Source organism: Rattus rattus, chromosome 8 (assembly GCF_011064425.1).
Source record: "Rattus rattus isolate New Zealand chromosome 8, Rrattus_CSIRO_v1, whole genome shotgun sequence".
Classification (NCBI taxonomy): domain Eukaryota; kingdom Metazoa; phylum Chordata; class Mammalia; order Rodentia; family Muridae; genus Rattus; species Rattus rattus.
This window is the reverse complement of record NC_046161.1, coordinates 114878483-114906284: the sequence shown is the minus strand read 5'-3', so window position 1 is coordinate 114906284 and position 27802 is coordinate 114878483. Positions and strand designations below refer to the sequence as shown.

The 27802-nt window shown below is 42.9% G+C and overlaps 2 protein-coding genes and 1 pseudogene across 2 annotated transcripts in view; 1 reads left to right on the top strand and 2 right to left on the bottom strand.

Moving 5' to 3' along the window:
* Window positions 1–14166, top strand: part of Fyco1 (FYVE and coiled-coil domain autophagy adaptor 1) — a 67019-nt gene extending 52853 nt beyond the window's left edge. The window contains exons 16-18 of the mRNA XM_032911300.1: window positions 7209–7419; window positions 10129–10238; window positions 12217–14166. Coding sequence (XP_032767191.1) covers window positions 7209–7419; window positions 10129–10238; window positions 12217–12292 — 397 coding nt within the window. The 3' untranslated portion in view covers window positions 12293–14166. The remainder of the gene's footprint in view (window positions 1–7208; window positions 7420–10128; window positions 10239–12216) is intronic.
* On the bottom strand, window positions 2627–4200 carry LOC116907171 (annotated as a pseudogene).
* Window positions 14167–16870: 2704 nt separating the features above from the next.
* Ccr9 (C-C motif chemokine receptor 9) lies at window positions 16871–19558 on the bottom strand. The gene has a single exon (XM_032910023.1). The coding sequence runs from the start codon at window positions 19547–19549 to the stop codon at window positions 18476–18478; it is 1074 nt and encodes a 357-aa protein (XP_032765914.1). The 5' UTR covers window positions 19550–19558; the 3' UTR covers window positions 16871–18475.
* Between the last annotated feature and the right edge of the window lie 8244 nt (window positions 19559–27802).

Genomic DNA, 27802 nt, shown 5'->3' with positions numbered 1-27802 from the left:
CTTGTGGAAGTGGGAGCAAGCCAGAGACGTGTGTATGTCCTTCAGGAGGGCTGTTGTGTAGTAGGAACCAGCTAGTGCCTTATACATATCCCTTTGTGGAAGTGGGAACCAGCCAGATCATACAGACACTGGCTTTTCCCCCCAGAGCCCCGTCCTTCCTCTTATGTGGTCAGCTTGGCTATCTCATAGCCAGCTGTAAGCTCTTGTTTTCTCCTTCCTAGGTATTTTAGGCCTGAGCCCTGATATCTCTTTTAACTGCATCAGAGGCTTCAGTTTGTACTTTTTATTTTTAAAGCATAGTTTATATACATTAAGCTTGTCCTTTAAAGAGTATAATGGTTGGATTATTAATAAATAATGTAGCATCATAAAAAACATGACTAAGAAATTAGTCTGTCACAGAAACGTTCCCTGTGCTTCTTTATAATCTTCCTTCACTGCCCCTATCCTTTTTTTTTTTTTATCTATATTTAAATTTGTTGGGGTGCCATTAGGGGAAAAGGTTTCTGGGGGGTTGGATAATGGAAAAAGCTTGAACACTTGGTCACATGCATTTCCCCTCACCACCAATCGTTATGCTGAGCAAAATATGTGGCATTTTGGTATCTGCAAATTTTATAAGAGCAGAATATTTCTAGGACAATAATCCCAGAGTAAGGTGACACTTATCAATTCTAAATACACACAGTACAGTATCTAAGACACTAAAGGCCTTAGAAACTGACATCAAGTTAGGAATTCAATCAACAGTTTCCCAATCATGACTCAGAGTACAATTTTAACATCTCTATTAGGAATTACATATTGGAGGCCATAGGTTGGCATTTAAACTTAAAATGAGAATAATTTCATAAATCTCGTTCTTTACACTGTACTAACAGGGGCCTTACCCATGTGCTATTATATTAAGTAAACACTACTGTGTATAAAGGGGGAAAAAGATCAATTATCAAAGATCATAATGTAGTTCTGGAAGACTCCACACTCTGACTATACACAGTATATAATAAAGAGTGCGTTTCAAACGGCGGTAACATGCAAGGATAAGGTTGTAGAAATGGCAGTGTAGTTTTAGCTAGCTACATTGGAATCTGTGAGTTCTAAGGACAAATTGTTACTAATCCTTATACAGTTGACATCTGAAAGCACAACATACAGCACCCCATTAAGGACCAATGGGGTTTATGAGGGGAATAAAAAGACTGATCTATAAAACCTAAATGTAAGGATGGACTTTATTTTTTTAAAAAAATCTTGTTAGGACTACAAATTACAAAGGAAGCAGATCACTACACAGAATCTAATGAATACATTTGCCTGTGCATAAAACTTTATCAAAGTCATTCCTTTTACAAATTCACCCCACCCACCAATGTTTTCGCTATAATGCTCTTAAGGTTACTATACCTTTATTTCAAATTATATTACATGTTATTCTCAAGATAGACTTTAAATACCAAATTCTTGGCTTCTAAGAATGGCACCTTCAAAATGAGCAATTTCCACTCAAGTCTCTGGTGGCAGTATTCTTACTATTTTCTTGGATCAATTTAAAAAAGTTCAAAATGTTCACTTTCAGCCTTTGCCAAAAAAGTGGCTACATTTTCCCCTACCAACTAACTATAAATGGATAGCAAAAACAAAAGCAATGAAGGCCGCCATTAAAACAGATTAATCAATTGAAGTATTTGGCTCACGGCAATTAAAAAAATGGCAACTAGGGTGAGTTAATAGGTGCTTGTATATAGCAGAATGAGGCCAGGCCCAGACAACTGAATGGTGAACCGCTAATGACTGTCCTTCACCTTCACAAAAGGAAATGGAGTCGTGTCAAGATCCTGTTAGAACATGCTCACCCAAAACACTCCCAACAATCTTATGGGTTAGTGACAAGACATTTCCTTGACTCGCTCCTTGTGGGAACGCTTTCCTAGGAGTCTGGCTGTATCCTGGGGTAGAACGTTTGTATGAGGAGTATCTACTTGTTCTACCTGGAAAGATGCAAATGAACCTAGAAGGTTCTGGAAAAGGGCTCAGCTTCCCTCTTCCTACCTCTGCCATGTGTAGTTCTCAAACTCAAGTTTGCTCTCCATGGCTTTACTAAGGATGAAACCCAGAAACCAACAATATCTGGAGTTAAAAATATAAGAAAATGCTCACATATAACCAACGTCAGGATTCATGTTAAGGATTCAGTCATCTGCAGGATTTTCACTGATGAACAGGGCTCTGGACACACTGAGTTATCACACAAATCATTGCCTTTTGAGACTTTGGATACTTTTACAGTTTAATTTGCAAACAGAATCTTTTTGTAACAAATTATTTTTAACCAAATCGTATCTTGAAAACTGTTTATATAGAAAACCCAGGGAGTAAAGTGCTCATTGTGGAGGGCCTTACATCACATTATCACAGTAGAAAACACAGGAGGTAGAAGGTAACTGAAAACCAATGCAACATCAGATTCAATGCTACGGCGCCTGCAGCTCCTTACACACGGTTTCAGAAACCAAACATTTCCAGTAACCATAAAAACAGTTAAAAATTGCCATGAAAGCCCTTATATCATGCTTGATATAGGGAGGTAGGAAGGTGTAAGAACCAGGACACATGAGACATGACATTTTATCTACAACTCCTGTTTGCTTTACTGAGGATGTTGTTTCAAAATTCAGTCACCTTCTTCAGCTTCCGACTCAGATTCCTCCTCAGCATTTTTGAGCCATTCTATAAACTTCATTTGCTCAAGGAAGACGCTTTTCCCCTTTGCAACATGTGCGTCTTTATACCACTCCAGAATGGGCTCCTCACTCAGGACCTCATCTTTATAAAAGAGCACCACTATTCTCTGGAAGGCTTTCATGAAGTGAATGTTGTCATAGCAATACTCCTGAATCTTCAGTAACAGAGTCAGCTCAGACTGACCTTGAGTAGTGAAGGCAGCGAGTGGAGGGCTGTATTGCTTCAAGTGCTTGGTGGCTTGTTCTGCTCAAGCTCCTCTTTTTTGTTCCACTCCACGGTGCTCATCACACTTGACCACACTGTCCCAAATGACCACTGGTTCTGGGATGTTATTTTTTTTCATCTCCTCCTTGACATATAAAATTATGTCCTTGAATGGGTCACCGCAGGACATCTGCTCCTGAAGCTCCTTCTGGAGCTCCTTCTGAGCCCCATGCTCTGCTGGCTGCGGACATGTTCTGAAAGCTCTTTCAAGCCTGCCTCAGTGAAGTACTTGGTGAGGTGCTCAACTCTTCGTTTGTTGGCAGGGAACAGCTCCATCAGTCCGTTGTCCGTGCTGACTTTCCGAAGACTTGCAGCAACTGCATTGATGTCTTTCTCATTTATTCATGATTTAAAGAGCTTTACAGCAAAAGCTGCTGAAACCTCTTCTTTAACCAAATTCTCATTATAAAGACTGTTAAGAATGAATGCATTGGGGCTGGGGATTTAGCTCAGCGGTAGAGCGCTTACCTAGGAAGCGCAAGGCCCTGAGTTGGTCCCCAGCTCCGAAAAAAAAAAAAGAAAAAAAAAAAAAAAAAAAAAAAAAAAAAGAATGAATGCATTGAGGGTTCCATTAGCCAAAAGGACCCCAGTCAACATGGCGAGCTTGTTCCTCTCCGACTCTGAAAATCCCTTCAGGAAGAGCAGTAACTTTTTAACTTCATCTTCAAAACCCTTTCTCCAGGTATTTATAGTGCCTGATTAACTTATTAAAAACCTGAGCGAATGCTTGCATGGTCTCTAGGTCTTCTTGTGCTGCAAACACACAGACATGTGTGCGCATCATGTCATCTGCCAGTGTACCACCTGGGGCCAGCATTCCGCCAGCCACCAGGATGTCAAAGAGTGTTTCTGCATAGCGGCGGTAGTCAAGTTTTACTCCAGAAGCATCAAGAAACTTAGCTACTGCTTCCAAATCAGTACAGTTTCAGTTAAGCCTTGAATAATACAGTCTTGAAACTGAGTAGGGTCAAGCCTCTCTTTTTCATCTCCACAAAGTCTAGGTGAAATTAGTGATTTTAGCAGTGTCCCCCTTTCTTTTAGCCTTCTTTGTTCAAATTCTCCTTAAAACTATGAGCTTAAAGTCACAGCTTTTATCTTAGCCACTAGTTTCTGCACTCTTTTTCTGGTTTTAAAACGCTGGCCTGATAGCGTTGGTTTTTGCTGCTTTTGATTATTTATAAAAGACATCCAAATTTAAGGCAAAGAGAAAAGAGCCAGAAATTCCCGAGCTGGCGGCAACTGCGGCACTGTCTCGTCTGCGACCGGAACTTCCCTATCCTTTTTTTTAACATTACTTTTTGTGTTGTCAGTTGTTGCTCTTTGGTTACACACACACACACACACACACACACACACACACACACACACACACAGGTGTTTTACCTACATGCTTATTTGTGCAAACCTGACTGGTGCCCACAGAGACCAGAAGAAAGCATCTTCAGATCCCCTGGGATTAAAATTAGGCAGTTGGGGTTGGGGATTTAGCTCAGTGGTAGGCGCTTGCCTAGGAAGCACAAAGGCCCTGGGTTCGGGCCCCAGCTCGGAAAAAAGAACCAAAAAAAAAAAAAAAAAAAAAAAAAAAAATTAGGCAGTTGTGAGCTACCATGTCGATGCTGGGGACAGAATCCTGCTGAGCAGCCTCTCCATTCCCGTTTTGTTGTTTGGTTGTTGTTGTTTTTATTGTAATAGCAATGAATTTTTTTTGTAGGAAATAGAAATAATCAAACTATTTTGATCTACCTAAATACCAAAAAGAAACAGTCTTTATTTGGGAGGAACACTGTAATGGGAATCAATACCTAGTAATCTGTGTGACAAAGGAATGTTGTTAGAGAAAAAGGAGGAAGACTGCTGTTTTGAATCCTTAGCTACAATGCTCCAGAACAAGGGTGGCATCAGTCAACCGTTGGACACACAGCCTTGCAGAGATAAGTTCTGTTATGTGCAATTGCAGGGCCTTTGTGAAAGTTTGTAGTTCAGAAGACTTCCATGCTAGCTCTTGTGAACAGGCATCATAATAATAAGATTTCCTCCTTTACAACCTGCTGCTTTTCAAAATAAGTTTTGGCTAAAAGTGACTCCAATGTTTTGTTTTGGCTTTTTATTATTTGAGGGAGAAAAACCTGCAAGGGGTGGGAGTCTCTCCAAGAATCAGAATTAGACCCCACCCTCTACTTATAAGATGGGGCACTTTAGGACAGAAGAGGTTTGGGGGAGGGGCACAGCACTGAAAATGACTCTTTATTCTCACTGCTTTCAGCATGGCCATCTGTCTCTTTTATAGACATGGATACTGGTAGTCTTTTGGATTTTCTAAGTTTTTGCTTATGTTACTGTTATTTGTTTCTTTTATTTTAGTTTTTGTTAAGACAGGATCTTATGTAGCTCAGGCCTAAAACTTACTATGTAGCCTGAAGTGACCTTTAACTACTCATTCTACTGCCTCTGCATCCAAAAGTGGGTTATAGCACTTAAAAGCTTTCAAGGTTTTGTAGCTTCACCATAGCTTGGCACCAGACAGTTGGTTTTTCTGGTGATAGTTCCAGGGGCTGTACTGTCGTTGTTGAAAAGAACCATTCACTCTTCTGCTAACATGTATACATTACTATGTCAAGCATATTAGGACACAAAGAAGACAAAAGACCCCTTCCTGGGGACAGATTTTATATTGTGATGAGTAATGACAATGAGCAAGGAAAATAAGCAAACAAAATACAGCATGGTGTTTGAAATAGAAGAACATAACTGAAGAGTAGGCTTAGAGGAGAGAGGGATTTGCAGTTTCGTGTAGACTACATTACAATGGTATGACTTGGAGGAGGTAAGAAGTTGCAAGATAGCCACCTGAGGGAATAGTATTTCAGGCAGAAGGAACAGCCATGACAAAACCTTTTTTAAAAAAAAATATTGCCTACTAAGTTAAAGGTGTTCAGAAATAAGTTTTGGGATGCAAAGAAAGAGAAAAAGACCACCACACAAAATGAAGTGTCTAGACAAGGCAAACTTATTCTTGACGAAGAGGGAGTACTTGGAAGAGCAGACACACAAGAGACAGGAGGTGTGTTTGGTATTTATTATTATACAGTTGGAGACTGTGATTTTCCCCATTGGCTTAATTCAATTGGCTGGTCTTACACAGCAAATAAAGGAGGAAAGAGAAAGAGGTCCCTGTTCAAAGAGAAAAGGGTCACTGTTCCTGGCCATCAAATTTCTGGAATATAACAGCAGGCCTTTGTGTAAATAAATAGAAAGTATTATTAGGAGAAGGTAAGTAAAATTTGCATAAAGTCTTAACAAGATGGAGGAGATAAAAAGACTTGAAGGTAATGTCCTAAATACAAGTTTTATAGTATATGAAAAGACTCATATTTGATATTTCTTAACAAGAGTATGAAAAGGAAACAGTGTTAGGTTGACGCAGAGGATAAGGAAGACAGGATCCAAAAGGAACAGAAGTTCATATCAGTGGGGCCTTATTAGCCATTGTAAAGACTTGGGTTTTAATATGAGGGGAACAAGAATCCAAAAATCATATTCAGAGCTAAAGAGTCACTTGATTATGTTGGTTGGTTGTTGTATAAAGAAGACATGGGGCAGCCAAGGGCAGAAACAGGGAGGCCTGTTTTTGAGGGGAAGATATCATAAGAATTCTGAAGAGATGACTCAGAAGTCAGGAGCACTGAAGTCAGTGTTACTGCAATGGCCATGTGAGGAAAACATGGTTGTTCCCATTCTAGAGACTTGGAAAATAAAATTCAAGACAGTTGTGAAATCTGACCCACACTCTTCTCAGGTTCGACCTTTGAATCCCTTGCACATCAATCTGCAGAGAGAGACTGGGGGAGCTTTGTCTAATTAGGCGAAAGGAAGAGGCAGGACTTAAAGGAAAGAGGGTGGCTGAGCTGTGGGGCCACCTCACAGGTGTAATAGGATTAAATCAAGCTCAAACCCTGCCCATAAGGGACTCAGAGCGAATCAGGCTGCCCTGCGCCGCCCCTCCACCTCCCCAGTTTTCATGAGTTTTCAGCTCCAGGTGGGCAAGGCTGTCCTTTATCTCTCATAGCCATGATGAAGTGTCAGGAACTGTACCAACTATATGGTAAGGAGTGCCCAGGCTTAACCTACCAAGAGTCTCAAATCTCAGGTTACCTCAGGTCGTCCATTAAACTAGATCTGCCTTTGAACTTTTATTTTAGGATCAAATTACCCCTCACAGTAGAGGAGATCGCCAGCTTTGGGGAGGGAAACAGGGAACTGTTTGTGAGGTCCAGTACCTACAGCCTGATCCCCATCACCGTGGCTGAGCCCGGCCTTACCATCAGCTGGGTCTTCTCTTCTGATCCCAAGAGCATCTCCTTCAGTGTGGTCTTCCAAGAGACAGAAGACACGCCACTCGACCAGTGCAAGGTAGGCCAGGCTCCCTACCAGGGTCCTGAGCATACACTCCAGGTGCTGAGCAGACCTTCCCCAGAGCGGCCAAAGCACCTAAAGCTTGATTGCCCTGGGGAAAAGATGACGCAGAAGTCGAGTTCTGAAGAGCTGTCTTCACACGGCTGAAGGTTACTTCTGTGCCTTCTGTTCCATCTGACCTTGGGATAGAGCTGTAGGTAAATCTCAGAGACAGGTAAGAAATAGGATTCTGTTTAATGATAACTTTCTCACAGAGCTCTAAGGAGCAGGATTGGGATACTTGGGAAGGTATGAGCTTCATCTCCAGTTATATCGAATGTTCCATATGTCACCTACACGGACAACAGCAAAGGAAGCCCCACTATGACTTGGGCAGTTGAGCTTGATAAAAACCCAGACTATTCTAGGTGTAAAATGTTGGCAGTGCAGGACTGCATTTCTTAACACGTGGCTATACACTAGAAACCCACGGAGAGCCTGTAAACCCTAATCCGTAGCCCAAAGCTCAATCTACTAAATCAGGGTATCCAGGCAACCTTCAGCAACTTCTCTGAGCAGCCCAAATTGAGTAGTTCAGAGGCACAAAGGGCTTGATAGAATACAAGGCATATCAAGGACAAGGACTGACTGGAGCTTAGAGGGTGCTGGCTCACTGTGGGTTGAGGAAAAAGGATTTCCTTGCCAAGCATCTTGAGTTCCTGTGTTTGTAAGGCAGAGAGAAATAATGAAGAGTAGAATGCAAGTTGAATTTGAATCCTGAGGTAAAAATAGTAAAACCTATCAGACACATTGAGGACAGTGAGTTATAGGCAGTTGATGTCCAGTGTAATCAACTGGCAGGGTTTTTTTTGGTTAGAAATCAACTATGAGTACGCAAGAGGCTCTTCAGTGCTGACTTTCAGCAACTTTCATTTCTCTGTGTTTGGCAGCAGTAGGCCAGATAAAGCAGCAGCAAGTGAAACTCTCTCTGTCATAGAAACTCTCTTCTGGGCTCCTGCGGGTCCCAGGTGCCAGGCCCTTAGCTCTATAAGTGTCTCTGAGTTATGGGCTTCTCCCTTGCCCTATTATCTACCCACCAATCATCATGGCAGATCTTAGGGAATTGGTTCAGCCAGCCTTGTCTCAGACTTCCAAGATGTCCTTCCTGAGTTTAATGGCCACCGCTGTCCTCTTCCACAGTGAACACAAGGGGGCATAGAAAGCTGTTCCTCTGCCCTTCCAGGCCCAGTCCACCAGTCAGCTACAGAAGATACTGTTTTCACTGTTTGGGGTCCTCTGAAAAGTCATGAGCCTACATAGCCGATTTCCTGATTCACATCTTTAGTGCCTATTTGGGGGACTTCTCACATGCCCTTGAACAGCCTAGGCCTTTCAAAAATAGATGGCTGTACACAGGTCTCATAATAACATATAGGAACTTTGTTGGGTCCTTGGACAACTAATAGTTGAGCTCTTACTGTATCCCAGATTCTGTAGAGTCTACTGGGGACAGAGAAATACAGGGTAACACCCAAATCTATTCTTGAAGCATTCTAAATATAAACAGAGAAAGAGAGAGACCTGAAACAATCAACACCTGTGATTCCAGGTAGAAATCACAATATGGGTAGGTAAGCATTATAGGTACACCTGGAAGAGAGTACTGATCAGGGCAGGGGAAACCGCTGAGCCTACAGTGAAGGCCACAGTGACTAAGACTGTCTCATTGCAAGTTAAGGGGATTGGATAAAAATAGTCACTTCTGATGTCATTTGCTATATTAGGAGTTCAAGGGAGCTGGGGGGGGGAGAAAATGAACTTTGATGGTCTATCAAATTAAAATAGAGTTATCTCCTCCTGTCACAGCTTCGGTTTTATTTGTTTCTCTTTATTTATTGGGGGAAAAGGGATACATTCATGGCACGATTTGGAGACCAGAGGATAACTTTATAGAATCAGTTCCCTCCTTTCACCTTTGTAAATGGTTTCCAAGTTGTCAGACCTGTAAGACAAGCTCTTTTACCTGCTGATCCACTTTGCTAACCCATATAACTTCAGTTCTAAGATTAGGCCTGTGCTTAGCTGATAATCAGGAGGAAGACCTGTCCCAATGGGGATAAGGTTGACCATCCAAGAATTAGCTCTATTCCACACACTGTATCTGCAGATTTGCCCTCAGAGGACAAATTTGTGAATCTGAGAGAATAAATAGGAAGCTAAGAATCAGACTTGGAAAGTTAGAAATTGTGTGGACCAGTCAGGACCAGACAAGAGAAGAGCCTGTGGTGATGCCATGTGAGAGGCCTTGGGTAGAGCCATGGCTGACTTTCACAGATGAAAATGAACCCAGGAGCTTTATGAGTTGAGACCCTGGATGTCGATATGAAAGCAGGACTCTGTTCTATAAGTACCAAGGACAGCACTAGGGCCTACCTGAGGCATCTGGTCAAATGGACATTTAGAATTAGCCCTGGCTTCCTGAAGCATGGTTATGGAGCAGCTTGACACAAACACAGTCAGGGATGTTGGGGACTGGTTCATGAATCTAGTAGAAACTCAGACCCACCATCCCTCTACAGGGAGTGGAGTAGGTGACAGCCCACCCTTGCTGGGGCCAACTTCTAGTCCCAGCCCTATACAGCTATGACCTCATCAGAGTGCTAGCCTGCCTACATGACTAATAGGCCCTCAGCTTCTGTGATAACTTCTTATTGCTCTTCCTGCCAGGTCCTCATTCCCACCACCCGCTGCAATTCCCACAAGGAGAGCATCCGGGGCCAGCTGAAGGTCCGAACCCCTGGCATCTACTTGCTCATCTTTGACAACACCTTTTCCAGGTGCGTAGCTCAGTCAGTCATGGCGTCCCAGGTGTCTACCTGCCTATGCGTCATTGCCACTGTTCTCTAGCACTGAGGTAGACACTTGGAGTCAAGACTTCATTGTCAAAGTGTTTTGTTAGTGGTTTTCTGTAATTTAGACCCCCCTGCTCTGTTCACTGCTCATGGTGTATTTTATAAGGCAAGTCTGTCAGTTACATTTATGTTGCTGTGATAAAACACCACAATTAAAGGCAACTAAAGGAAGAAGGAATTTTAGTTTCGGAGGGAGAGTCCCTAATAGCAGCAGGCAACTAGGGCAGGAATCAGACAGATGATGTCTTTATTCAAATGCAGGAAACAAAGAGAGCAAACTGGAAATGGGGCAAGGTTATAAATTCTCAAAGCTCACCCCCAGTGACATACTTCTTTCAGCAAAGCTTCCCCTCCTAAAAGCTCCATAACCTCCCCAAACATCACTACCAGCCAGGCACCAAGTGTTCAGATGTGAGCCTATAAGGGACAGTTTTCATTCATTTCCAGTCGTATGCCAACACTTACAGGGTCTTACCATATACCAGTCACTCACTTCTGCCATACAGTCTCCTCCTCTTCTAGAGAGCCAAGGACTGGCTGGCAGCACAGTGATGCTCTAGGTCACATGGCTAATGGAGGTGCCAGACATGAACAAACCTCATCCTAGCTGTGCTCACCTCCCTCAGGTTGATTCCTATATCACGCCATAGAAGGACTTTGAGAAATCCAGAAAAAGCCAAGGGCACCTGAATAAAAAAGAAAGAAATGAGACAAATACAGACAAACCCTCTAGGCCATGTTGTATGTCACAGGAGCCACCTTTGCCATCCTGAGCTCCACAGTTGCTTCAGGCAGCACTGAGGCTCAGTTGCAGGCTCAAGGGCTATGATCTCAGGAGTGGTCAGCATGAAACTAAAAGGAAATGTTAGGCAGGTGGCTAGAAAAGGGAACAAGACAGAGCGCCCATATAAACAGCATCTGTCATATATACAAGTTGGGACATTTGTCCCTAGGGAGGGCTTCTGGTTTCCAGATAGCTTCTTCACTAGGGCTGCCTCTTGAAACAGACCTGTCTTGCCTGTGACTAGCTCCCTCCCTCACAGGCATTTGGCTTTTAGCAGAGTAACTCAGTAGGATTCTCTAGGCAAACGTTGTTCCCAGGCCCTACCTCAGCTCCTTAGGCCTTGAACTCTCAGGCCTGTGGACAGGGTTGTCTACTACCCACGAGGCTGGAAGTGACCTTCCCACTTGTCCTGTGTTTCTCTGGGTACTAGAACTCTCTGCCTGAGTATGTAGGACTTGATGGAATATGGCCAGCCTTTCCAGGGAGCTGTCTGGAGTCATTTAGCAGTGAGAGGCAGGGTTACAAAAGGGTCAGTGGGTCCATGTAGTCCTGTTTTTCCTGCTGCAGCTCTAGTTAGCCATTTGTCAGCGCCTCACTGAGCCTGGCTCTGGGTGTAGAGAGAAGTGACAAGGGCAGTGTGCAGTTCCCACAGGCTCCTGGGAAACCTGGGTGATGTAATGATGTGCTGGAGAATGAACTCTGCCCATGGCACATGAAGATTAGACCTGACACAAACATCCTGTACATTCTGGCGTCTACTGAGACATCCCATGGCACCTACTTCATCTCCCCATGCAATCCTGACCACTGCCACCTCAGAGCAGCTGGACAAGTGAGGACAGAGACTTGCAGCCCCACTCTTCACTCAAGCCCCAAGAAGCCCATAGTGGGAGTACTTGGACCTTCTGAAGAGAGAGAACTGTACTAGACTATATGGGCAGATGAAAGGGTTAGAGAAACAAGGAACGCTAAAGTGGTCCATGAGTTGTCCAGTCCCCAAGGGCTGGTTCCTTAGAGACTTTGGCTCCTACACCCAGCCAAGCCCAATCAGTGACATGAGGCCCCAAAAGAAGCTGCAACTAAAAGTAACACCTTCATTCTCCATTTTTGTTTCTTCAGATTTATCTCCAAAAAAGTATTTTACCACCTGACTGTTGACCGGCCTGTGATCTACGATGGAAGCGATTTCCCATAGCATCAGTACCTGAACTTTAATTAGCTCTTCATCATCCACAGGAAACACTACTACTCCTCACCTATCTCATTAAACATGTACACACACACACTCTCATCCACAAAATTTTAAATGTTAAAAAATTAGAAGCAAAGGAAAGAAAATCAGCTGTGCCCCAGCTCAGCAGTTCTGCAGCTCTGACAGAAGCCTTGGGCTCCACAATGTGCATGGCTCCAAGCAGCCATTACTCTCAAGTCCCAGAGCTCCTAAGAACAAGATACAAGACTCAACTGTCTTCTCACCCAAAGGCACACCATTAGCCTCACCTGGGATCACAGTCGGTAACAATCTACTGTGTGATATTTTTCAGGCCAGAAGTGGTTTTGATAGCATATCTACTCTTAACAGCCAGAATTACAGGCCAAGGGCCACTGCACTGGCCACGTTGTGAAGCCTTGGGTAGTTCTGGGAGAAAAACACTACAGGGCCATCATGTCAGAGATGCCCCTGTCCCTTAATTTCCCCATAAGTGGGGGCTGCTTCTTCCGCTCAGCAATCTTGGGGAGGCCTGAGTTATGCTGTTCTTCTGAGCCTTTGTCTGCTCGGGGCCTTTGCTCAGCAAGATCATTAGATCTAAATAACCTCCCTTCACCCCCCACCCCAACTCACAGACACTCAGGAACCAACCAGAGTTTTAGGAAAAAGCAACTCCCACATGAAGGATTCAGCTCTGCATATGGACGGTGGGAGTGCAAATACGGCTAAGTTCCCTACCGTGGAACTCAAGTTGGCACCGAAGCTCATGTGTTGCCTATGCCCATCTTTGATTATAAACTAGACTGTCTGCCTCAGCTGCAGACAGTTGTTTACTGATGAGCAGAGCTGGTGTAAGAACTACTTTCAATACCTGGAACCTTTCTATTAAAAAGTCTTTGGTAACTTAAGAAACAATGTAGTGGAAGAATGGGACGTAACTTCAGTTTGCCCTCCACCTCCCAGTCCCTCCCTCCCCATCTGTCTGCTTCCTTCTAGTCAGCTCACATCTGACACTGCAGACAGTTTACTGTTTCCTTTTCTAGGACAGGCAAATAGATAGCTTCCTGTTGTTCTCTGTGGCCCTTTTTTACTCCTACCAACAAAAATTCACCCTTGATGGCGACTTTGTTCAGTGTGAGGCCAGCATGTGCAGCTGAGCCTTCAAAAACTGTCCTGGGTCCTTGTAGGTCTGTATGCGGCCTGAGATTGCTGAAGGCCAAATCATCTTACCTTTGAACCCTATACCCTCTTGCAAATGGAATGTTGAAGCCAGCTTGTTCGCCAGGCCAACAGCACCCAACACCAAAGAGGATCTCATCTTTATTGCTTGGCTTTTCCAGGGTATACTGGAGACACTGGCCAAACTCATGGCTTTCTGCTGGTGTCACTGCCACCATCTTCATCAAGAGCCATCATTCACTGAGTTGCTGCTGTGTTGGTGGTCTGGGAGGGGCCTGAGACCTTACATTTGAGTTCACCCTGAACTCTGTCACTCATCAGGAGGTCCATGTGGTTCTTGTGAAGCTCAGACCTGAGGTGAGAGGCCCCAGTGCTGACTGCGTAGAACTCCACTGGGCACAAACCGACTCTGTTTTTAATAGTATACTTTTGGCTAAATGGGCTTTGTACTGTCCGTGTTCCAGTTTGCTGAGCACTAGCTTACTAGAGAACGTTCGGCCCTGTGTAAGTGCCTTTCATGCATAGCTTTGCTTTAAGTCGTTCCCAATTTTACTGAGGTTCAGTCATTGGAGTAAGTTTTTGAAAAATGCAGTGACAACTGAAGAATCACTAAGGAAGATGGTTGACCCAGCTGGAAGTAATTACACTAAAGACCATAAGGAAACATCCTTGAGATCCTGGGTGATCCTTTTCCTAAGGGCAGTCCCTCCTCTAATGTCTCGGCCTCTTCATAACAGTCGTGTTAGTAGTGTTGCCAGCTGCCTGTTCACCAGTGCCACTGAAGCACTACTAGACTTCACCCAAGGAATGAACTAGCCACTCAGACACAGTGGCCCTCCGTGTCTAAATGGACTTTAAGAGTATTGCTGACAGAAGCACCCAGGATTCTAGCTAGTCCTAAAGCAATAGCAGGCAAAGGAATTCCCAAACAGGAATCTGGAACTGGAAATCTCCATATCTTTTTGGAAGTGGGAATGAAGAGCCATACATAAATAAAGATGTTATTTCTGAACAATTTCAATTGTTCCCCAGGTAATCAAGCACCTCCTGGCCCAAAAAGAAGGAACTCTTCTTATAGATATGGTTTGATGTTCATAGTTTTGTTCTTAAACTCAGACTTGGTTCAGTCTGTGAGAATTCTTTAAACAGAGAGCAAACATTCTTGGCTCACAGGTTCTGGAGAAGGAGGCAGAGAGGAGAGTCATCTTTGACTCCTCAGAACCAGGAGTGCAATACAAAGACTGCTGCTTACATTCACAGACACAGACACTACTTGGTAGAACCTTAGCACAATTTCCTCATGTTACTTAATTTCTTCTAAGGAAACAGGAACGTTAATTCATAATTTCCTTTTTCCTCTCAAGCACTTTTTAAATTTCAGGAGACCTCTCTGATCAAGGGGCATTTTTTAGAGCCTTTTGATGTGTGTTTAATCTCAGTGTTCTACTCTTGGTGACTGCAGTGACACTGAGCCTCCATGGGTAGGCTTAACAGTTAGAGTGCACTTTAATTCATTAATCCTCGCTTTATGTGGCCTTATAAGATAATGGGTCAGGGAACCCATTTTATTCTTACCTGCCAAAGAGTTACACAGAAACACATCAAACACCAGCACTTCATCTGCACAAAGGGATGAGACTTTGGTATCTCTGAGTGTACTTCTTTAATAGTGTGTGCTATGCCATTTGGAAATGTTTTTAACCTCAGGTTTTAAATAAAGCAAACACTGTGGCATTTGAAGTAGCACTGTCTTTTATTCCTCTGACAAAAGTTAAGTTGTAAAATGAGCAACAGAGCTACCCAGCAGGAAGCAGGACATCTCATGGGGACCCTGCAGATAAGAGTGTGACGGGTAAGTGCTGTCAAACTTCCTGGTACTCTGAGGTATTGAGACCTGCCCAAACCTGTGATTCCTTCCACCTACCATCCATCCTCTGCCATTCATATGGCTCCAGACCTCCTTTCTCATGGCATCAGAGTGCTCAAAGAACAAACTTTTCAAACTGCCAAAATAATAAAGTGTAAAATAAAAGAAAAGGCCCCACATGGCTCAAGCTCATTGTTGACAAGCACAGGGCACTGATGCTTTGCCGAGAAAGAGAACAGCACTCCTGCCACATTTGTTCAGCAGCAAGGAGACTGGAGACAGGTCCAGAGACTTAGAGCTGTTCACTCCCACACTGTCCCTAAATTGATGCTCAGTAGCTTAACTCCTGAGATGACCAAGGACCCCATCCCTTGAGTATCCCATGCCTCAGGTCCTTTACCTTACTTTTTGAAACAGGTTCTCTCACTGAATCCAGAGCTAAGCCATCTCCCCAGACCACCAAGAACGTCTTAAAACTAAGTGTGATTATTGCATTAGATAGCCTGTGTTTCCTGTAGTGTTCCCAAACTCCTCATCACAAACCACAGGGGGAAAGCTTGGAATTGTTTTCTAATTAATGTGCACTTACTTCACCACTCACTAAGTCTCTGTCATAGGGTCCTTTATGTAAGTAGCTCTTGGCCAAGCGTACAGATTAAGCAAGTACATTGAAGGTTCACTCTGCTTCTCTCTCTCTGTCCCTCCCCTTCAGCGCCGTTATGATTCCAGGACAAAACATTAGAACTACAACATCAAATGAGCACTCAAGAGCAAACAAAATGCCACCTGTGTAGTGCTGTGGCTGCATAGGTGTATGCTGTAGTCCGAATGTGTGATGCTGCGACTGTAGGTATGTGTTGTAGACTGAATGTGTAATGAAAGGCTGTGGCTATATGGGTATTTGGTCTGAATGAGAATGGCCCCCCACAGGGTCATATATTTAAATGCTTGGTCTGCAGTGGGTGGACTGCTTAGGAACAATTAAGGGGTGTGGCCTTGATAGAGGAAGTGTGTCACTGAGGGTGGGCTTTGACGTTTCGAGGCCCACACCAGGTCCAGTCTCACTCTACTGCTTACCTGTAGATCACACATAAGCTCTCAGCTTCTGCTCCAGCACCATCCTTGCCTACCTCCATTCCCCCCCACAATGATGATCATGAACTAACTCTCTGAAACTGCAAGTAACTCCCCCAGTTAAATGCTTTTTCCTATAAGTTGTCCTGGTCGTGGTTCTCTTCACAATAATAGAGCAGTAACTAAGACAGTATAGCTTATACTTCTTGCTCATTCGTCCGAGTTCCTCAAAAGGGCAGATATCTGGATCTCCTAGAAATGACAGTCAATGACATAGATGGCTCTGACCTTATACTGACCTTGGTTTTGGAAGCAGTGCCTATCATATTTGGGTATCACTTATCACTTCCTGCTGACCTTCCCAGAAATGCTCACTTTGTCTCTTAATATGTATGTGAAAGATGAATAAAGACAGAGGGAGAAAAAAAGAAAACTTGATTGACTTGGTAGGGTAAAGGTTTACCAGTCTTACCTTTATACAATTACTGTATTTCTGTATCTAATCTTTAATTGTTCACAACTACAATATTAAGAAATGGGAAACCAAATAGCAAGTGACGAACATTTGTAAATATACATCATAAAACACATTTTAAAGATATGCAATAATTTTTCCAATGTGAGAACATTATCACGTAATTAAAAACATAGGTGGAAAGTAAATTATATTACATATTTTTCTTTTTTATTTTTATTTCATGTGCATTGGTGCTTTGCCTGCATGTGTGTCTGTGTGAGAGTATCAGATCCTCTGCAACTGAAGTTACAGACAGTTGTGAGCTGCCATGTAGGTGTTGGGAATTGAACCCTGGACCTCGGGAAGAGCAGTCAGTGCTCTTAACCATTGAGCCATCTTTTCGACCCTTTTTTTACTTTTTGTTTGTTTGTTTTTCATGATGAGATTTCTCTGCGTAAGCAGCCCTGAATCTCCTGGACTCCATCTGTAGACCAGGCTGGCCTCCAACTCACAGAGATCACCCTGCCTCTGCTGGGATAAAAGGTGTACACTATCATGCCCAACCCACCCATTCTTCTTAATCTAACATTAAAAGGTTGTAAACTGTTGAGACTACAAAGTAAGGAAAGGGGAGGCAGCAGGGAGGCAGACACCCTTCTGGGAGCCTCAGAAGGTCACTGGTAGGAAAAAGATGGGAAAACCGGCAGCAAGTGCCTCTTCCCTGAGGAAGTCCCAAAGGCTAGGTCCCCACCATCCCAACATATTCTCCGGCTTAATTCTGTGAGGGCCACTTTCACCACACCCAGGAACAGGCTAGATCCTTTCCTAGTTTGTGCTTGCAGTGAGGTTTGGACATGGCATCTTCTGCCTGACACAGAAGTGGACTGGGAGCAAGAATCCAGGTAATGTGATGTGGTCAGCTATACATGGGCTGACCAACCTTACAGATGGCTTCAAACGAGGAACAGTGATTCTCCCTGGCTCAGAAGAGACCAAGGAGATCAGAATGGCATTCAGCCTCAGAATGTTTCAGTGTGTTCTAGATTTAAAAAAAACAAAAACAAAAACAAAAACAAAACTATAGGTAATGAGACATACAAACACAGTCTTTCCACCAGTAGGACTATAAAGAAAAGATCCTGAGGTGGATGTCACTAAGCTTTTGGTGAGGGGGAGGGGGTATGGTGGCAGCCAGTGCTCTGTCACCTCTGGAGAGGAGTAGCACCAGATCTGAAGTAACAGAAACTTGGAGCACTGAAGAAACTCAATGCCTCCAAAACCTAGCTGCACTGATTATCAGCCTGTGCAAAGCTGGAGTGTCCTCACTGCTGCTCAAGTATCCTCCCCAGAACTACAGTTACTATGACCAAAAACCAGCTGGTGCCGTTCTGGGGTGGTCAGTTTTGGAAACTTTTGGTAGATTCTAACTGAACTTGATAAAGTTGTTTAGGTTCATTCCAGTTGTTTGTTTCGTTTTTTCCTGCCTCCCCCAGCCCCCCGTTTTCTTTCTGTTTGCTGTCTCTTTAGATTATGCTGTGTCTATATATCTCATTATTTCCAAAAAGGACCATATGCCCAGTGAGAAGTTCTCTCACAGGGAGAGAGCTCCAGAAGTTGTCTCCAGTAGCATAGAAGAAAGCTTCAAGCTACCCTCTCTCCTTGTGAATGAAACCCACTGGGCCTGGCTAATGCATCCCAGGTTCTTCAGGGTCTTTACCAGATCCCTGCGGAATCTCTCACCCACAAAAACATAGAGAACTGGGTTCAGGCAACTGTGGAAGAATGCAATAGTCTGAGTAACCTGGAAGCAGATGTCAATGTTGGTGGAAATAGTGCAGTTGGAGATGAACATGGTGTAGGCATCAACAGCCTGCACTACCAGAATGCAATTGTAGGGGAACTGAGACATAATGAAGACAGTGAGAACAGTGATGGTCACCTTGAGGGCTTTGTGCTTGGATGACTTCTTGGCCTGTACCAAGGTATGAATGATGATGGTGTAACAGAAAGCCATGACCATGAAGGGGAGGAAAAACCCCAAGGTGACCTTCAGGATCAAAACAGCAGACTTTAGCTTGGCATTCTTATCCTTAGGGTAGACCATGGTACATATGGCAATGCCAGATTCCCCACTGATTTGACTGTACAGGATTTCTGGGGTGCAGAGTACAGCTGCCATCACCCAGATGGTAATGCAGACCATCTTGCTGTACAGCAGCCTTTTCTGCCTCCAGACCTGAGCCTTCATGGCCTGTACAATGGCAATGTATCTGTCCACACTGATGCACATGATGAGTAGCACACAGCTGTAGAAGTTCATCTTGTACATGCTGTTCACAACCTTGCACATGAAGGTCTGGAACATCCACTGACCAGCAGCAGCAATGGCCCAGAAGGGAAGAGTGGCGAGAAAGAGCAGATCAGCAATGGCCAAATTCAAAAGGAACATGTCAGTCATGGTCTTCACTCTTGTGCAGTACCAGTAGACAAGGATGACCAGGCTGTTGCCCACGGTACCCACAACGAACACAAGCCAGTACAGAGGTGGAAGGAAATGACTCGCAAACTGCCTTACATTGTTTTTCTTACAGAAGAAGCTACTGAAGTTCAAATTCATGTAGTCGTCTGTGGAAGCAGTGGAATCATAGCTGTAGTCATCAAACATGCCAGGAATAAGGCTCTGTAAGGAATACGGATAGCATTCAATCAAGGATAGCTTTTGAGTGATCAGGTCTGATGGTAAATATGATAACCTGACCCAATGCCAAAGCTCTATGATAAAGCGAGAGGAGCATATGTGTTGGTAGGAGGGCTATGCTATGATTTAGTTTGGCTTGATCATATAAAGTTTATAAAATACTGGTCACCCAGTGTCATGATTTGAGGTGGGGCCTACTGTTGGTTGTGTAATGGTACACTACCATGGAAGGCATTAATGAGTTTTCTTGGGATCCCAATTCCTACAATAGCATGTTGTCATAAAAGAGGGGGACCCTGGCACTCAAATATCTCTGACTTCCTATCTTGTCATATGACAATATATTTCTTGTTCTTTTTGTCTTTGTTTTCTGCCATACTGTGATATAGCCAGGAGATCTGAACCAGAGGTTGACCAGATGAGGCTGCCTAATCTAAGATCTTCAGCCTCCCAAGCTGTAAACTGAAGAAGTTTTTTTTATATATAACCCAAAGTAAGGTGTTTGGTTAAAACAATAGAAATTGATCAATGAAAGAAATGTTTATTTAGTAAATGTTAACTAACCATCTGTAAGTGGTTACTATGCTATCTGCTAAAGATCCCAGGTAATCAAGTCTGGTTTCTACTTTCACAGAATTTAACTTTTTCATGAAGGATACAAAGAAGCAAATCAACACTCATAGTGTGGATGACAAATACTCAGATATGATAGGAAAGAGAGCTTCAGAATGGGCATTTACTTGAACTGTGCAAGTGACTGTGACATGTGACAGTCCTCTCCCCCAACTACTCAACTTCTACAAATAAAAAGTCAGCAGGAGCCCCTTAATCTACTGGAGTCACAGCACTTCTGAGTTTCCTGGGAGCCCCAGAAGTATAAATACTCATCTGCACACACATTTACATATGAACATGGTGACACTCTCAATTGCACGCATAAATATGTGTATGCTGTAGAGTTTCCAAGGACCCTTGTTGAAAAAAGTATTAAAATTTTCAAGACAGTGAACATTAAGTATGAACATTCTTAAACACGTGAGTCCCATGTGACCACAACTGTCCCACACTCAGGGAACTGGTTCTGACAGGGACCTACAGTCACATACATAGGACACACATGCATTACACACTCTCATATGCCTAAGCATGCCCACCCTCCTGCTCACATGCTCATCTACACGCTCATGCACACAAACACACATGCATAACCATATCTACACATATATGCTAATATGTCACTGTACTTCTTGTGGGCAATGTGCTATTGTACTTCTTGTGGTTACCACTGCTAGAGGAGAAAGGGATAGATGAAACCTGGACAGGTAGATAGCAGGTGTAGGAGGGTGCCAGGTCCAGAACAAGGTAACTGTGGCATTGTTGAAGCCTCCATCCCATGCCAACATGAGCTCACCTCCTACTATCTTCTCTTTGGGACTTCCATTAGACTTTATAATTTCACAGAGACTCTTAGTCACAGGTGTCTTACCCTAAGGCACACTCTCTGCATTTCTTTTGTGAGAGGACAATCTAATAGTATTTTTTCCCCTTGAGACAAGTGCAATAATTTTTCAAGTTGTCTGTCTGTATTTGAACTAGACACTTTCTGTGAGAGTTTTGTTTTGTTTTGCTTTAAGTAGTTAATATTAGTAAATATGTAAGGGTAATTGGTTAGTTTATGTACATACATATTGGTATTGAATAATACAATTCCACCAGTTTTTGTTAGCTGTGCTATATAATTCCCATATGCTTCTGATGGCCAACCAGCCTTTCCCAAACCCTCCAGTTGTTAAATACTGAAGAACTGCATATTGCATTTTCATCTTTGAAAGTCCCAAGTCCCAAGCAGTTTGATCTCTGGAAAGTGTTCCATAAAACTTTTTTCATTTTAATTGCATATTGGCACAATAAAAGGCTCTTGAAATTTCCTTTAAATTTTTCCTTAGCAATGTTTCCTTTATTTGAGTATAGAGTATTATCTCTGTATGTGTGCATGCACACACATGCACACATGTATGTGTGATTCTTATTAGATAGATACCAGAACATACTGAATGAGCTGATAAAAAGTAGTGCATAGTAGGAGGGTAATGCCTCCATAATTCTGAAGCTCATACCACTAAATTCAACCTACTTAAATAGCAGGAGGCATCATGGGCATCCTGGGATGGCTCTTAAGAGATCATTATTGTGAAAAGCTGAACAAAGCTCCTCTCTCTGTTTTAAATATATTGGTCCCCAGGTCTGAGATACAAATTCTTAATTTAAGACTCCTCTCTATCCATGCAATCATCTGAAAGCCCAGCATCAGAAGGAACCATCTCTTGTGCCAGCAAAGTCCTGTCAACACTGGACATGGAGCCAGGTGAAAAGTCTCCGCTCCCTAGGAAAGCCAAGCGGTCAGATGAGGGGCCTGAGTAGACTTGAGAAAGTAGATGGAATTAGACTATGAGAGCACCTAGACCAAAACCAGGATGGCGGAAGACATACAGGTGGGAAGATAGCATTTTGGAGGGACGTCAATTAAACAATGAAGATGAGCAAAGATAATTAGCAGTTTATATAGAGGTGAAGTTTAACTTTGTAGAGAGTTTTGTCATTCAGGGGTTTGGGGGTTTTATTTGTTTTAGTTTTCTTATTTTTTGTTTGCTTGTTTTTAGTATTTTCACAATAGCTTCAATGGACTCTTAAATTATCCCAAGGCTTGGAAGCAAATAGCAAAGTCCTCCACACAAGCCGTGGGGGAGGACATTTCTCCAGGGTACACACATTCACAAATGCAGTTATCCCAGGACAGAAGCAGATTTTAATGGCAATTTGAGTAAGGGGTCAAGGGAAAGAAGGAAGGATGAGGAAAAGTACATAAGAGAAGGGTCAGTTCAAGCTGTGGTCTGGTCTCTGGTGAGAAGCAAGAGGAGCATGTGGGTGCCCTGGAGGACCCACGAGTTTGAATAAGATAGGAAAGGTGGGTCCCTGCACAAACACAGAGAAAGCTGAATGCCTTCTGCAGGAGGCTAGAATTCGAAGAGGAATGACAAACATCCTAGGTCTCAGCACGCCTGAAGAGGAAGACACAGACTTAGGCTTTTTGTTGGGCTAGGATTACAGGCCCCAGTGTCTGCTGGAAAGATGGTTTGATAATTAAAATACCTACATCCTTCATTTGTTCTCTGATTTGTTTCACCTCTCCCAGTCTCACTTTGCTGGTCAGTAACAGCATATGCAGCACCTGAGTGGTAATGTCCTCAGAGAGGTAGGTTCAGATATGTCATAACCAGTTTACACTCAGTGTGGGAATCCTGTCTCACTGAGATCCACCTGGCTTCTGTGGTCCATCAGGACTTCTGTGACCATGGAAGGTCATCACTGTTGGGAGGCACACCTTTTATTTAGGCTGCCTTTTCATGTTTAGCTATTTTCCAAAATCACAAATGAGAAACCAAGAGATGAGACATCTCAGAAGGAGACTGCACAGCATTGGTCTCTCAGCCTCAGAGGCCAAGGGTCAAATTCTACTGCAGATAAAATCAAGGTTGCCTCCTCCTCTTACTACAATCAAATTAATAGTGTGCACAACCATATAAATATTCCCAGACAATGCTAAGGACGTATTAGAGCATCATAAATAATTTTATTGACAATCTAATTTAGCTACCACAGTCTGTAGGTCTTAGAAACCTACAAGGTACTTTGAGGGAAAAACTGTTCACTCTTCTGAGGTGACTTAGTTTCCATTATCTATACATAAAACATATTTTCCCTTTTATAGAAGCAAAATGAATATTGTAAGGTGCTTAGATTTGCTTCTAAAATTAATCCATCCTACACTAAATTACATTTTGTGTTAAAATAAAAAAAGAATCCAGACAATGATTTGAACTGCAAAACTTAATTCAGTTCTTAGCCTCTCAGAAAAATGCCACTATCAGCTTTTGAAAGAGCTGTGTGGTTATGAGAGAAAGGCAAGTATTTGTCCACCACAGGGCTTTTATTAACAAATCAAATGGGTTCTCACTTTTGTGTGAGTGTCAGAAAACAGAGACAAAACCTATCCTAGTCAAAGAGCACAAAACTCCTCTGCTATCAATAAAACTTAAATTTTAAAATTTTCTGTTTTCACAGCGTGCCTCTCCCAATGCTGACTGTTTACAAAGAGTGGATATAGCCAGAAACATCCCGTATAGTGATGGGCACTGCTGACAAAGCTCTTACCCTGAAGCACCACAGGGAAAATCCATCCCCACAGTAAATCCCTTCCCATATCCCCATGCAAGGAGGGCCAGGGAGTGAGAGTACGTGTTCTGGGGCACCTTCGGTCATGGCTATACTCACTGTGAATTCTGTGGGTGTCATGGTGGGTCAGACGCCAGTCGGCTTCTAGAAAGAAAGGGCAAAAATCAGGAAGAAGTAAGATTTACAGATGCATTCTGGGAACCAAACACCAAAGGTGGAGATTCAACATTAAACTTTGTGTTTGGGATAAAAGTCACAAGAAAACATTAGGATGCATGTCCCTTTTCAGACGATAACAGCATATCAGAATATTATTGAGAATGTAGGATGAAAGTAACAGTTCCAGAGTTACTGCTTACTTCTTTACTATAATAGACACAGCATTTAGTGCTTAATTTCTTTTAACTTAAGTATCTAACACAACTTGCATCTGTGAATAATGAACCACAGGCCTCTAAGCCCATCCTTACTATGTAGTTCATTTCTTCCTGGTTCAACTTCTACAACATCTGAGAATGTCTCCTTCTCTCTCAACCCCCACTTTATTATATTTCCTATTTCCTAAGCATAAGCTAGCAATACTAAGTCAGGGCTCCCTGAAGAAGGGCACCCAGCTTGGGAGAGAAACCCAGAGTTGGACTCCTTTGAGGAGGGCTCTGTGCCTGGCCAGTGTGTCCACCCCAACCCTCAGTCAGCACTACACATCTTAGTGCTAGAAGACTTGATCCATGAATCCAGTATGTTCTTCTGCTTCCTTTTCTGTGGCTTTCCTCTCCACTCTGCCTGTCTCAAAGAACTGTGGACTTCATGACACACATGAAATACAACCATTCTAGAAAACAGTTTGTCAGATTGGGCCCCTGCACATGTGTGTGTGCGTGCGTGTGTGTGTGTGTGTGTGTGTGTGTGTGTGTGTGTGTGTATGTGTGTGAACATCTGTGCCTGGGAAGGCCAGAGATCAACAGCAAGTGTCTTCTCTCATGCATATGGGGGCCTGTTTGTAGGACTGCACCAGACATGTGCCTAGTGCCAGAAGAGGCCAGAAGAGGGCATCAGATCCCCTGGTTTTGGAATTGAACCCAGACCTCTGAAAGAGCAACCACCTATACGTTTAACTGCCGAGCCATGTCTCCAGCCCCTACCTTTTCTCTTTGCTTTGCTTTTTTGTTTTTTGTTTGTTTGTTTGCCTCTTCAGAGCTGGGGTTATAGACATCACCACTATATTTGGCTTCTATTGGTGCTGGGGATCCAAATGTGCCCTCATGCTTACACAGCAAGTACTTTAACAACTGAGACATCTCCCAGCCCACTGGAGAACAGTATAGCAGTTTTCCAAAAAAGGCAAACAGGTTTACCATACAACCAACTATCCTATTCCCAAGTAATTACCTAAGAAAAAATGAAGCCATATATTGCACAGCAACTTGCACATGAGTCTTCTCACCAGCCTTTTTGGTGACAGCCAAACTGCAGATTTAGTAATGAATGAAAAAGTTGCCAGAACATTCACATGACAGGAGAAGAAACGTATGACCACCTTACACAGGAGCTCAGATTGGTCTCAAAATAGTTTTACGCTGAGTAAGGGAGGCAAATCTAAAAGTATATATACTGTTTGCTTTCACTTACATAAACTCAAGATAATGCAGACCAGCCTCCAGTGGCAAAGGCAGATCAGAGATTTCATGGAAAGAGACTGTGGAGGAGAGCAAGATGTCAGTCAGGATGAAGGGGAAAGTGTGAGGGGGAAAGTGTGAGTAGGAGGAAGGAGACTATGGTTGTGATGGTTTCACAGGGATAGGTAGGAGTATAAGAACACATTTTTCATTCTGCATATTTGTGGCTATTGTTACTAGGACTTAAAGAAGTTGCCAAAGAGTAAAATAAGGTTCTCTCTCTCTTTGTCTTTCTCTGTCTCTGTCTCTCTCTGTGGCTCTCTGCCTCTCTCTGTCCTTCTGTTTCTCTCCTCCACCCCCGTTCTGCCCAGCAACCAATCATCCACATTATCAGCAAGCCCACAACAAACTGACTGAACTTCCTTTCCTGCCTTTCCTATAGCAGATCTCCCAAGCACCTAAGTGCCTGCCTTGTGCTATGCTTTGGAAATGAGGGGCGCCACACCAATTCACAGTTTTAAAGTAGAATAGAGGGCTGGTGTGGTGATATAGCACTGTAATCCCAGCACTTGGGGAAAGGACTAGATTGGGAGTTCCAGGGCAGGCTGGCCTACATAGCAAAACCCTGTCTAAAAAGAAAATTCGATTACATAGGTAAATGGATATATATACTGAAGATAAACAGAGAGAGAGAGAGAGAGAGAGAGAGAGAGAGAGAGAGAGAGAGAGAGAGAGAGAGAGCGCTCTGTGTCTTCTGGATGAAAGTTATAAAAAGCATAGAAAAAAAATGCCTTAGATATTGACCCTAAGACAGAGGAAAGCCTGGAGTGGGTCAGAATCTGAGCCAGTGTGGGGCTCAGCTTGGGCCACAACCTCATTGATTTTACCATATTTGGTGGTAGCTGGGGAAATCTTTATATTTTATTTAAACAATTGTTTTTATTTTTTACTTTTCTTTTAAAAACATGTTTCTATGGAACTAGAGAAATAGTTAGTGGTTAAGAGTATATACCACTCTTACAGAGGACTTGAGTTTGGGTCCCAGAACTTACATCCCTTCAGGCGGGGCCAATACCTCTGAATTCCATAGGAATCTGCACACGTGTACACCCTTCCACACAGACACAAATACAAACCCACCAAAATATAAATCTTTTAAATTTTTAAATATTTGGTAAATATACAAAAGTTGAGAGAGAGAAAAAAAAGCAAACTACCCAAACATTTATGTCTCCAATAAACTGATATCAACTTATTTTCCTTCCCAGCTTTGTTTCTATACATATATGCACATCTGTTTTTTCTTTTTCTTTTCATCAAATTATGGCATTTTGTTTTATTAAGTATTCTTTGCCACCTAAATAAACTGGCTGCATGGCCTCTAAAAAAAGCTGGTCCGTATCATTTAAACATTCCTTCTGGGTGTCTGGTATCATGGCTCCAATTTCTGTTTATAATTACTTTGAAATTCTTCTGGATGAATAGAAATGAGACATGCATTTTTTTCAGAAAAAAAATTATACTCCTCTCCTTTCTTCCTAAGTTTGGGAATCACAAATTCTCCCCGAGTTGCACTTCTAACCTATTCTGGGGTCCTTGGCTGTTTTGGAGGTGATAGATTGCTATTTAGCCACATTTCAGATGTCACTAAGCCAATCTTAAGATAGGAATTCAATCTACAAAACGAAAAGCTGTTGCAGGATATTTGATACGTTGTGAACCCCCAGATCGTGAACTAAGAATCTGTCTCTAATTGTGGCCGAGGCTTTGCTGCTAGAGCTGTTTACTGTAAACGAGTGCTTGAGGTGTGGTCCTGGCAGGCACCATCTAATCCAAGAGCTAAAGAAAGTTAACCATAGGTCAAGAGTGGGCAAACAACCAGCTGACAGGGAGTGAACATAAGTAAACAGAAAGGGGGGTCTTCGAGTTGAACAGTATTTAAGACAGCCTGGGAGGAGAACAATTTTTTTCCTTCTGAGTAGTCGGTAGAGTAGGAAGGTCAGCTGGGTGCTTTCTCTGCCTCTGAGCTAGTGAGCACAGCATCTGGCTCCTGAATCTTCATTTGGTAAAATCAGATGGCTGGGGATTTTGTTTTTTTAAAACAACAAAAAGCCACCTTTTGAGGATAAAAATTGCTTTCCTAAATGTAGTAAAATGAAAAGTACCCCTAACTAAGCCTACGGCTTTGGGAATCAGAGACTGACCTGGAAACATGAGTCATGAATCATTCCATATAATTCTAGTACTGGTGGCTTTTGTCACCTGACTTTTCCTTGAATGAAGAGGTTGAACAAAGATCACATGACACCTGATACTTTTTTTTTTTTCAAAAGAAAGAAGCCAGAAAAGGAAGGTGGTTTTGGTTACAGCA